The sequence below is a fragment of the Austrofundulus limnaeus genome, unplaced genomic scaffold (assembly GCF_001266775.1).
Source record: "Austrofundulus limnaeus strain Quisiro unplaced genomic scaffold, Austrofundulus_limnaeus-1.0 Scaffold12, whole genome shotgun sequence".
NCBI lineage: Eukaryota > Metazoa > Chordata > Actinopteri > Cyprinodontiformes > Rivulidae > Austrofundulus > Austrofundulus limnaeus.
In genome coordinates, this window is record NW_013952414.1 from 2,339,349 (window position 1) to 2,350,286 (window position 10,938).

The window sequence follows — 10,938 nt, forward strand, 5'->3', positions numbered from 1 at the left end:
CTGAAATAATTTGGTTAAGTAAATTCAACACTTTTCTAAGAGTGTGTGTAAAAGTACTGCTTTTACTTTCATGATTTTTTTTATTTAAGTAGTTTTCTTATCAGTGAATTTCATTTTYATCAGTCATTTTCTGTTGAGGTATTTTTACTTTTTGGTTGTATTTACAAGTACTTTTTACACCGCTGACAAAAAAGTAGAGTGGATACATCATATGGTTTTCAAATAGAGATCTCACTGTATCTCATTATGTAGGAGGGGGGACTTAAGGTGGTATTAAGCTTCTYCCACATCTCTCATACACAAGGTTATGAGGAAMGTTTTACCAAGGTWTTTCTCATTACTTGTTAATATCTTGMCTGTGCGAAGTGAAAAGTGACACAATAAGTGAACGTTCAGASRAGTTCAAGTTGATTCATAAAAGWCTATGCAATCATTTATTTACACAAATTGAACAAATCATAAATTACACTTAATTGTGGGTATTCCTATAAAAAGTGTCCAAGTTAAATGAGATAAAACCCGCGTCCGAATTTCAATTCACATCAACGCAGRTTACTTATATAGAACAGTAAAAAYGTCAGTTCTGATGTTAACAACCAAACAATTTTACTGGCACTTTCAGCTTAAGTTTTGGCAAATAAAGACAAGAAAAGGAGGAAAGTAAGGTTAGTAGGTTTCTACTACTTTTACTTTATCAAAGTGTGGGTCAACCGGAAACTGCACGTCTTTTCTGCWCTCAGGGRTCCACATGACACGTCACCCCGAACACGTCAGCTTTACCTGGTGATGGCTTCTTAAGACACCCTCGGGGTAGGAGCTGKCTCACCTCCGATCAGTCAGGGAACTGATGTCGGCTCGCTTACTGGTCATTGGCGAACAGGTGTTTTTCAGGTAACTTTTCGTCAGTTTCAGTCCAAGCCAGAAAAATTCAAGCRGTCATCCGGTCCMTTCTCTTCAAAMTAAAATCTCCCCTCGGGAGGTGAAAACACACTTTAGAGGCTTGGAGCCTCGAGGTGGGATCGCCGGCGGCATGCGAGGTCCCGGCTGTTAAGTCTTCCCTAGTTGGCTCWTGGGCTAAGACTTAAAAAGCCAAACTGAGTCCCTTCGGAGAGAGAACTCAGCTTTGTCTTCCTCGGTTGGAGTCAGGAAGAAGAGCTCAGAGTCGGGGATCAGTATCAGCTACTGTATTAGTAAAAGTAACTGTGTTACTGCCAATTGTAAATTAAGATTATACTGTGGCGGCCCTTTGGATTTGGATTGACTCCAAACGTTAMTCAGTTGTAAATGCTAAGCCAWTGGTTTTTTCCTGAAAGYTTGAATAAATTTCATTCAGTATTTGAWGAGATATTTTGCTAACAGACAAACACACAGGAGCAAAAACATGATTTCTCCTCTCATAAATCTCATTAAACCTTTTAATGTCTGCTCTCAAGTTGCTTCTTTTTCAGGCTGAGTAAAAGAGATGCATCCTCTGTGCCAAGAATCAATGAGGGATAGATTTTTATGGCCGAGCAGAGGCTGGCTTTCTGACAGCTTTCAGATCGAACCACCTAAAGCTTTAGAAGACYCTCCGGGGGAACAGTTGGCTTAAAGGTCCTGCTTTCCCACGACCTGCAGTGTCAGCATTTATCAGTCATCAGACAGGCACACCCCACCTCAGATGGGTTTGTATAATTAACAGGAGTCTTAATTATGTGAAGTTAACAACATCCTCGTTTTATTAGAAATTACCCCTAAATTTGAATAAAWATAATAGACTAGATGAGATTAAAGACAAATGGTGGGGTTTGGTAAGCTTTTACGCACAGTGGCAAGGCGCACGGTGATGGCTTACCTGTGCAGCTGGGCAGTGTTCACGCGCCGAGACGCAGTACACCTCGCAATTCTTGCTTTTGGGCAGAGTCCACATCCTGTCCCGTTTAGGTCCGGAGAGGCGATATGCAACAATAACTCGGGCATAGAAACGATGGAGAGAGAGAGGAAACCCCCTGCTGTTGCTTCCTCTGACAAAAAAAGGAAGAGCGGGGGGAAGAGAGAGCAGAAATCTGAGCTGAAAAGCTCGGATGCGGCGGGGCATTCACCGCCTCCCGGTTTTACCTGAACAGGTGTCACATGGAGCCCCAGAATGCAGCGCGGGGGACAATGGGAGCACTATGAAAGGGTACGATTCACGCAACCATCTGTTGGACAGATATTTGTGGGCAAACTTGCTCCCCGTGCACGCGGGGCTTGGCCTTTGAGGGGACAAAAGAGGGTTTGAGGGAGACGTGTGAGATTTTCCAGTCGGAGCGCTGCAGATGAGAAAAGATGCAAACCTGATCGACTTMAAAGGGAGACAATAAAATGAGAGGAAAGTCTTTAAAACAAACGCATAGTTCGAAATAGGGTTCTGGTCTGTACTTGTCAATATCTTACTTGTTGCAGACAACTCAAACTGGATCATTTATGTCTTAAAAATAATTCATGCAAAAATAAGTTATAAATCTGCTGCTGTTGCTAGTTTTGCACCACAAGGTTACACCAGTAAAAATAAAATAAATTAYGAAATTCCTGCAAAAAGTGCCCCAGGCTTAACAGGAAGTGCTACAGCTAGCTGTAGTTTCCACGACTTGCACTTACGAATAACACTTTAACGTGAATCATGCAATGCATAACGTCTGACAGAAAGCCAAAACAAGACCAGTGTCCCAGTAGACTGGTTTCAGTGCAAAGTTTAAGCCCCGCCTCCTTTGTGTAAGCAAAAGTGATATTGCCCTTGTTAAATAAAAAGTTAAAAATACGCCTCAGGTAACTTCTTTAATTTTTGTAGACCTACCTTGCAACATGTTCTAATCAGTCATTAGTCAATAGCCATTTCATGCTTAATAAAAAAGGTCATGTGACATGAAGATTGTGGGTCATGGGCGGGACTTAACGCGTCACATTGTTTGTGTGTTCCAAAAAACATGGTAGCACCCGGAAACACGGTTCTTCAAAGAGTTTTCTACAAAATGTAAAATATTGTTTGTTACAACCTTACCACATGACCCCACTTTGAAAGACCTGAACCATCTCTTCGGGAGAGTTTTGGATCTGTTCAGGCTCAGTGGCACATCGGCACCCTGTATTATTTGAAAGATTTAAATCCACACATCAAACAGACAAAAGGACACAGTGTGTAATACAGATTGTTTTAATATAGAATAATAGATGAACATCGTCGTGTCAGCTGATGTGGCTATAGATCCAAGAGGTAAATTTGGTCACCCTGGTGTAAACCCCAGGGAGGTTTGGTCTGCCACAGCCGGACCCCCAGCTGACAATCCCAATCAGGAACCAGCGACTCCCTCCTGGTGCCTGACATGACAGAGGACCTCCTGAATCCCCCTGAAAAAGAACAGGTGGATGAAAAATCAACAACTCGTAAAAAACTGAAAGTGTTGAGTTTCAGGAAGGCTCACCCTGCAGGCGTCTCGCTCTCCTGAAGGGACCCCGGCACACAGCATGCGTGGAGAGATGAGGCCATAAATCCTTTGACACTCAGTCTGAGACGTGATGGACACCTGAGCTTTTTGAAGGACCGTCGGCAAAACCTTATCTGCAGAAGGGTGAGACAAGTAACTATATTATACCATATATAATATATCATACTGTATATTACCTGTAAGCTCAAGAAAACCAGGTTCAGGTGAAAACTGAATGTAAAAAAGACATGGTTCTGATATACCTTGGGCTTTTATTTTGAAAATCAGGCAACCAGAGAAATGAAACATCTCGGGTTGCCTATTGCATCAAACAAACTGTAACAAAAGCTAATGTGTCGAATAACTGGAAATTAAAAGGAGCAAAAGACTAGCTAAAAGCTAAATAGCACAAAGTTAACTGGAAGATAAAAGTAACAAAATATGAGCTGAAGTAGCAAAACAAAAGTGAAAAGTAGCAAAAGTTTAGCTAGAAGCAAAAAGTAGAAAAATACTTTTAGCTTTTAGTAGCTGTTTTCAACTAAAAGCTTAGAGTAGCAAATTACTTGCTAAAAGCTAAAGTGGCAAAAGACTGACTGGATAGTAAAAGTAGAAAAATGCTAACTGGAAGGTAAAAGTAGCAAAAGATGAACTAAAAGCAGCAAAAAAATAGCTAGAAGCTAAAAGTAGCCAACATTTTTTTAGCTTTTAGTAGCAATTTGAAAGTAAGGGTTTAATGTAGAAAATTGCTTGTTAAAAGCTGAAGTGGCAAACGGCTAACTGGATGGTAAAAGTAGTAAAATATGAGCTAAAAGTAGCAAAAGACAAAGTAAAAGTAGTAGATTTGGCAGAAGCAAAAAGTAGCAAAAATATTAGCTTTTAGTAGCTATTTTCAACTATAAGCTTAAAGTAGAAAATGGTTCGCTAGAAGCTAATGTGGCAAAAGGCTAATTGGAAGATAAAAGTATCAAACAATAAGCTAAAAGTAGCAAAATGTAGCTAGAAGCTAAAAGTAGCAAAATATTTTCTAGGATTTAGTATCAATTTGCAAGTAAAAACTTAAAGTAGCAAAGGTCTAGCTCAAAGCTAAAGTAGCAAAAGGCTAGCTGAACGTTAAAAGTGGCAAAAAAACTAGTTAAAATGAACCAAAGGTAAGCTAAAAAATCAAAAGGGTAGTTGTTGTGGAACTGCAAACATTTTCTTTTTTTTTTGGTGATTTCATTAACAAGAAACTAAACTGACAAAAACACTAACCATCCTCGGATCGGTACCCCCACCCTGTGACGATACAGCGATGGCTGTCTGTGATGGTGTGGGAGGAGGGGGGCAGGCACACGGGCTGGACCAGCGGGCTGAGGGAGGCAGGCCAGGCCTTTTTCAGATGCAGCAGGGCGATGTCATAGTCAAAGGTATAAGCGTTGTAGTATTCATGCACCACGATCCTCTGGATCTCTGCTACGTGTTTGGCACTGCCTTGCATCAGCATGCCGAGGTGGGCCCTCCAGTAACGAGGGTCAGAGAGCCTGCAGAGTCAGAGGGCAGGGGTCAGGGACTCTGTAGGTGCACATCTTATAAATTATCGTGGTTAATTTGGATAACAGATGTGACAAGGACTTTTTTCAAGCTTTTAGCTACTCAGTAAATTCCTTCCAACCAGGAAACAGAGTGCTGGCAAACTGTTCCACTAATCGGCAGCAGCAGTAAAATATTGATCTACAAACTGTAAATATAACAAACTCACAGGTAAATAAAAGACATAAGTATATAAAAGATTAATTTCTCAGCAGTGAGTGTGGCTCACCTGTCTTTGCTGAAGCAGTGGGCGGCTGAGATGAGCCAATTAGATGACAGAACAGAGGCGCCACAGTACAGGCTACCATCAAAGTGAAGGCTGACCTGCCAAGGCCACTCCCCTTCCACAGAGTTAACTCCTCCCACAATGCGGTGGAGGCCTGTAGATGAACCCCCTTTATTCACAGGGGTGGGATGACCACAGTCTGAGGTGGATGTAAAGGTGAGATTTGTTGGATTGTGTTCGTGTGAATAAATAGTTTGGTTATTTTTTAAATACCGTCTCAAAAGTTATAAAAAGTATAGTTGAATGAAATTGAATAAAAAGCTGGGTTGGGCTCACCACAGTCAGCCTCATCACTGTGGTCCTTACAGTCAGGAACATCATCACACTTTGCGTTCTTCTTCAGGATGCAGGATCCACTTCTGCACTGATACCTGATCTCAGAACAGGTGGTTTCTGTCAAAACGTATTTACATTTTTAGAGAACAAAAGATGGGAAAAAATGAATAGTCGTGCAGAAAATGCAAACCTTGAGTACAGTTGATTTCATCTTCTCCATGACTGCAGTCCACCTCTCCGTTGCACACAAAGAGGGGATGACTGCTGCTTCCACAGTTCATGGTGGGCCTTGCTGTGGAGATAAACATGTTGATTTTAGGACTTTTTTGTCATATAGTCAGCACATCATGTAACTTATAAACCAGCTTACAGCAGAGCATCTCATCGCTCTCGTCCTGACAGTCATCCAGACCGTCACAGAGTCGACTCCGCTCCACACAGAGCCCGGTGGTGCACAGGAAGTAGCTCTCTGGACAGGCTGACGAATGCACAGGTTTTAGGTTGGGAGCACAAAGTGCAAAAATCACTGTTTTATTTCAGATTTTTCTGAATGAATCTGAATGCAGTGCTTACGATGGCTGATGTTGTAACTGCTGTAGGAAGCCTGAAAAGGCTGAACAGAGTTGGGCGAGCTGCAGCGAAACTCCACCGCCGGGCTRTGGTGGGCGATCCGAAACACCGTGTGGTACCCCACGTAGATGCCACAGAAACTGGAAAAAAAAAACATCGACATCAATAATAACCATCACCTGCCTCCAAGTCGTGGACGCTCATTGTGTGAACGCCTCACAGCGTTCACATTGTTGAGATAATTTTTTTCTCCCATACATTTTTTGGCACATATCTTGTTCTGCAATTTTTGTGCTATTTTAACAATTCATATATCAAAACGTTCAGCTCTTTTAGGACATTTCGGCTATGAATTTTGGTTTTTCAGCTATTTATACTTTTTTGCTCTTTCACTTTTTCAGCCACATTTTCCCCTTGAAAATAAATGAAGCTCTTTTCAACATTTAAAACCTTTCAAAATGTTTATAAATCTTTATAGCACCATTTTGTTCTAGTTCTGCTCTTTTTAACTTCCTTGTGCTAATTTTAGCCTCTTTGCTAATTTTAGTTTTTTCCTAACATTTTAGCTATAGTGCTTCTTTCTGCTACTCTTCTGCTATTTTCTACTAATTTGAGCTAGTTATGCTTCTCAGTTGCTTTCTGCTTTATTCAGCTATTTGCAGCAATTTCTTTGCTAATATTTAGCTGTTATTAGCTAAAGTTAGCTTTTTTAAGTTAAATGTGCATTTTGGTGAACATCAGCTTCTTTAGTTCAGCTAACTTGTGCTCCTTATGCTTCCTTATGTGAATGTAAGATTTTCTAGCTACATTTTAGCTGTTTTACTGCACATTTTGGCTGTTAGCTATTTTACAACAAATTGAAATTTTTTTTGTACTTTTTTCTTTTTTTCCAACTAATTTGACATTTTCACAGCCCTTTCACCATCTGGGTGCACATTTCAACATGTGTCTGCTAACTTTAACTAATTTTTATACCAATTTTAGCTTTTTTTTCTATTATAGCTATTATTCTGCTCCTTTCTATTCTTCTAGTTTCTGCCTTTTTGTGCTTCTTTCAATTTTTCAAATTGAACTGAAATTGACAGTTTTGCTATAAAACATTTTCAGCTCCATTTCAGCAGCTTTTCASCTGAAGTTTTCAGCAGTTATCATTCACACAAGCAGTTTTGCAGGAAAATTCAGTTCACATACATGACCTCGTTCACCCTCCACCAGCCGTTGTTGCAGCCTTTCATGTCCTTTGGTTTCAATACATAGTTCTGGAAGTGAAGTGCTACTCCTAAACCTGGGTTTGGAGTCTGAAAAACAACAGAACACGTWGTTAGTAAAGAAAAACTACTGATAGTAAATGTGTTTTAGTATGTAAGAGTCTTTACCTTGAACTTCCAGGTACATGCACACTCTGGAGGCAGCATGCTGGGGTAGAAGGGGCTGTAGATCTGACCTTCAGGCTGGGTCTCAACTTCAGAGACACATTCTGAAACACCCGGGAYGCCTTTTTTATGTTCTAGATCTTTTAGCATTGAAGAAAAACCAGAAATGTGTCTTACTCTCTTCAGCGATGGCCTCAAAGTACCCTTTGAAGCTCTTGTTGTCACTCATCCTGAAGGACAGCAACATGACATTGGAGGTGGAGACGATGGAGATGGAGCTGGACACCGGCTCACACAGGCTGCAGAGACACATTTCASTTCACCTTCACACCTGCTGCTTTATCTTAAGCAAACTGCATAGAGGCTGTCGTTTATGAAAAAGTGTTTTAATCTCAAAAGCAGTGATGGGGGGATCAGCACACCTGTGCAGGATGCGCCCCCTCATGGGCAGCAGGGCGTCGTACACCACCAGGGCGTCRTCCACACAGTCAGTGGGCTCGATGAGAAACGAGGAGACGACGAGGCGGATCAGGGAGCCGGGCGCAGAGGTCAGCTTCACRTGGCAACTCACACCCCCCCATGATGAGAAGACATTTAAAGGGACACTGACCCCGGGAAGGTTGGCATACAGCTTGTCTACACACTGTGAGTCTAAAAGAAGAAGAAAAAAACCTTCCAGACATGACACACAGTACTTTTACTGACCTAACCCAGGTGTTWCTGTTAGCCTACCTTCTGTGTTCGACGTGTAATCTGAACGCTGAACCACTGCAAGGCAGATTATTTCATTAGAGCCGCACCCAGATGCAGACTTTTGAACACAGACCCACACAAACGCACCGTTAATGAGGATGGAGTCGATGTCCACAGGAAGACCCAGCAGGTAGCCAACAGAGGACCTGTTCTGCAGACTTGTGAGCACTGAGTTCTTGAGAATGGCCCCTACAAATTCCTCAGACATTACTGCGCTYTTCACCCGGGGGATTACAAACACCATCCAGAAATGCACCAACACGCCCCCCTGGTCGTTGTTACTGGGGGGGTGAGAACAGAGGGGAAGAAAACTGTCATCAGCTGGAGCTCTTCACAGTTCGCGATGATGATGATGATGAGTTACCTCAGGTCTGAAATGACAGCTTGTTTGTAAAGTCGGGCCACAGAGGACGTCTTGTACACACTGCTCACCTACGAGACACCACCAATTACCAGCACGCTCCCTTACCTCAGCACCAAACAACACGTGAGAGTCAGGGTTGTGCCGATACACACCACATGTTGTATTTTGGTAGCTATGGAGACAAACTCGTGGGACTCCGCCTGGCGGTACTCCGGGAGGAACTCCACATTGGCAACTCGGAACATGCCAGCAAAATAGGCCCCACTGTAGCTTTCCCTGCGGACTGAGGGGACATTTAGCTGCGATTCAGTCAACCAAAGCAGATTTACAGGCACGTTTTAGGGTTGGACTGTGAAACACATCAGTATTTATTGTGACAACACTTTAAAACAGGTATACTTGTTTTCATTAGCAGGGTGAAAAAGTATTTTTTTAAAACAGAAACAGTTGTGTGGAAGGTCTAAAAGTGGGTGAGGATCTGCCCAACTCTGCTGCCAAGGTGAGGCTGTAGAGAACTGTTTGGGCAAGACTGAGTACGAGATAGTTTTAATAAATCAAAGATTTGAAAGCAGAAACCCCAAAGAAATAGGTATTGTTGTGGATGTTAGATGCAGCGTTTGGTCAAGGAAACTTAGAGAAACAGGTGAATGACACGTCATACATTCTTCCTTTCAAAAGCTGAAGATATTCAGCTGTGTTAGCTCAGAGCTAAAAAAAAAAAAAAGGTCATGTCCAACGATGTGTACTGGCTAGAGGCATCGCATGTTTCAAAAAATTGACCACTGTGGCACAAGTGCAACACCGTGCTGAAAGGGGCGGACTGTCAACGTAAACCAGGGGTGTGAAACTAATTTTCACCAAGGGCCACATGAGCGTTATGGTGGCCTTCAAAGGGCCAGTTGTTGACTAAACAGTGTTTTAACATGTCCTTTTAAACACTGATAAGAACTAATTGTACAACTGACTTAATCTGAAATAAATAATACAGAAATTCTATTAAAAGTAAAACTAGGAGTTTTACTCACTGATGAATTTCTCGTGAGTAGCTGCCATCTTGAATTCTGAACTCTCCCATTTTMCTACAGGGAATTCCCATGGATGATCAACATGCATTATGGGAGAGTTACTTAAAGCCAACCATTGATATAATAAACAATTTTCGTATTGAGTAAAAAAAAACATCTGKCCTGTGAGCCTTGAGTTTGACACGTGATGTAAACAGTTCATCATGGCTATATTTCCACGTAAAATTGCATCTAAACAGTAGCTTTTCATTGGTTAGCTTCTGCCTTTAAGAAACACCATTCATTGCAGACGGATATCTTGGCAATATGTTTTTACTTGATATACGTGCTGACAAGCATTTCTATCAAATCAAAAATAATCCTTGTCAGTTGCAAACTGAATTTCATTGATGTGCTAACCTAAATTTAACATGTCATGGTTACAACATTCAGATTCACCAGCTAAAAGTCTGATGAGTTGTCYTCGCCCTTAACAATATGGTCATTCTCCTTCCATCAAAGTCACATTGAACCTCTCGTCAATATACTTCAATGGCCTTCTGTGAAGTGTTCCTGATGGAAGACTTGAAGAAAAAGTCAAAACTCAAATGTTAAAATAAGTTCATGAGACTCAACAGTGCACAAAAACATGAGAACTGAGCTGTAAAAAACAGAATAGAATAGAATAGAATAGAATAGAATAGAATAGAATAGAAACAACCTTTATTGTCCCGCATTGGAAAAATTCAGGTTTAACAGCAGCAGATACATGCATCAATCCACAGAAACAGTATATTGCTATGTGACATTATCAACTGTGGCAATAATAATAGAATTAAAAGACAGTAACAATAAAAATAAACATAGAATAAAAGAAACATATGAATAATAATTACTGTACCAGACCATCAATATGAAATTAGATTAAAAATAATAATAAAAGCAAGATAACGTGCAGAAAAACACAAAAATTACACAAAGAAACAGTCATGACAGACTCATGATCCGAAGGGGTGTGCAAATTGTGTCTAACCCAGGGGTGTGCAAATTGTGTCTAACCCAGCGGTGTGCAAATTGTGCCTAACCCAGGGGTGTGCAAATTGAGTCAAATGCAGGGGTGTGCAAATTGTGTCTAACCCAGGGGTGTGCAAATTGTGTCTAACGCAGGGGTGTGCAAATTGTGTCTAACCCAGGGGTGTGCAAATTGTGTCTAACCCAGGGGTGTGCAAATTGAGTCAAATGCAGGGGTGTGCAAATTGTGTCTAACCCAGGGGTATGCAAAGTGAGTCGAACGCAGGGG

General features: G+C 41.4%; 2 protein-coding genes across 2 annotated transcripts in view; both read right to left on the minus strand.

Annotated features, from left to right (window-relative positions):
• Positions 1–2,066, minus strand: part of LOC106513438 (suppressor of tumorigenicity 14 protein homolog) — an 18,319-nt gene extending 16,253 nt beyond the window's left edge. The window contains exon 1 of the mRNA XM_014002256.1: positions 1,835–2,066. Within this exon, the coding sequence (XP_013857710.1) occupies positions 1,835–1,909 (75 nt within the window). The 5' untranslated portion in view covers positions 1,910–2,066. The remainder of the gene's footprint in view (positions 1–1,834) is intronic.
• A 1,095-nt stretch (positions 2,067–3,161) lies between these two features.
• The window catches only part of tmprss7 (transmembrane serine protease 7), a 10,728-nt gene continuing 2,951 nt past the window's right edge, over positions 3,162–10,938 (minus strand). The window contains exons 3-18 of the mRNA XM_014002259.1: positions 8,787–8,917; positions 8,635–8,702; positions 8,358–8,551; positions 8,250–8,285; positions 7,940–8,168; positions 7,695–7,816; positions 7,521–7,621; positions 7,336–7,442; positions 6,148–6,284; positions 5,945–6,052; positions 5,765–5,866; positions 5,575–5,691; positions 5,242–5,437; positions 4,695–4,963; positions 3,441–3,577; positions 3,162–3,366 (exon numbers count right to left, since the gene is read on the minus strand). Coding sequence (XP_013857713.1) covers positions 3,205–3,366; positions 3,441–3,577; positions 4,695–4,963; positions 5,242–5,437; positions 5,575–5,691; positions 5,765–5,866; positions 5,945–6,052; positions 6,148–6,284; positions 7,336–7,442; positions 7,521–7,621; positions 7,695–7,816; positions 7,940–8,168; positions 8,250–8,285; positions 8,358–8,551; positions 8,635–8,702; positions 8,787–8,917 — 2,216 coding nt within the window. The 3' untranslated portion in view covers positions 3,162–3,204. The remainder of the gene's footprint in view (positions 3,367–3,440; positions 3,578–4,694; positions 4,964–5,241; positions 5,438–5,574; positions 5,692–5,764; positions 5,867–5,944; positions 6,053–6,147; positions 6,285–7,335; positions 7,443–7,520; positions 7,622–7,694; positions 7,817–7,939; positions 8,169–8,249; positions 8,286–8,357; positions 8,552–8,634; positions 8,703–8,786; positions 8,918–10,938) is intronic.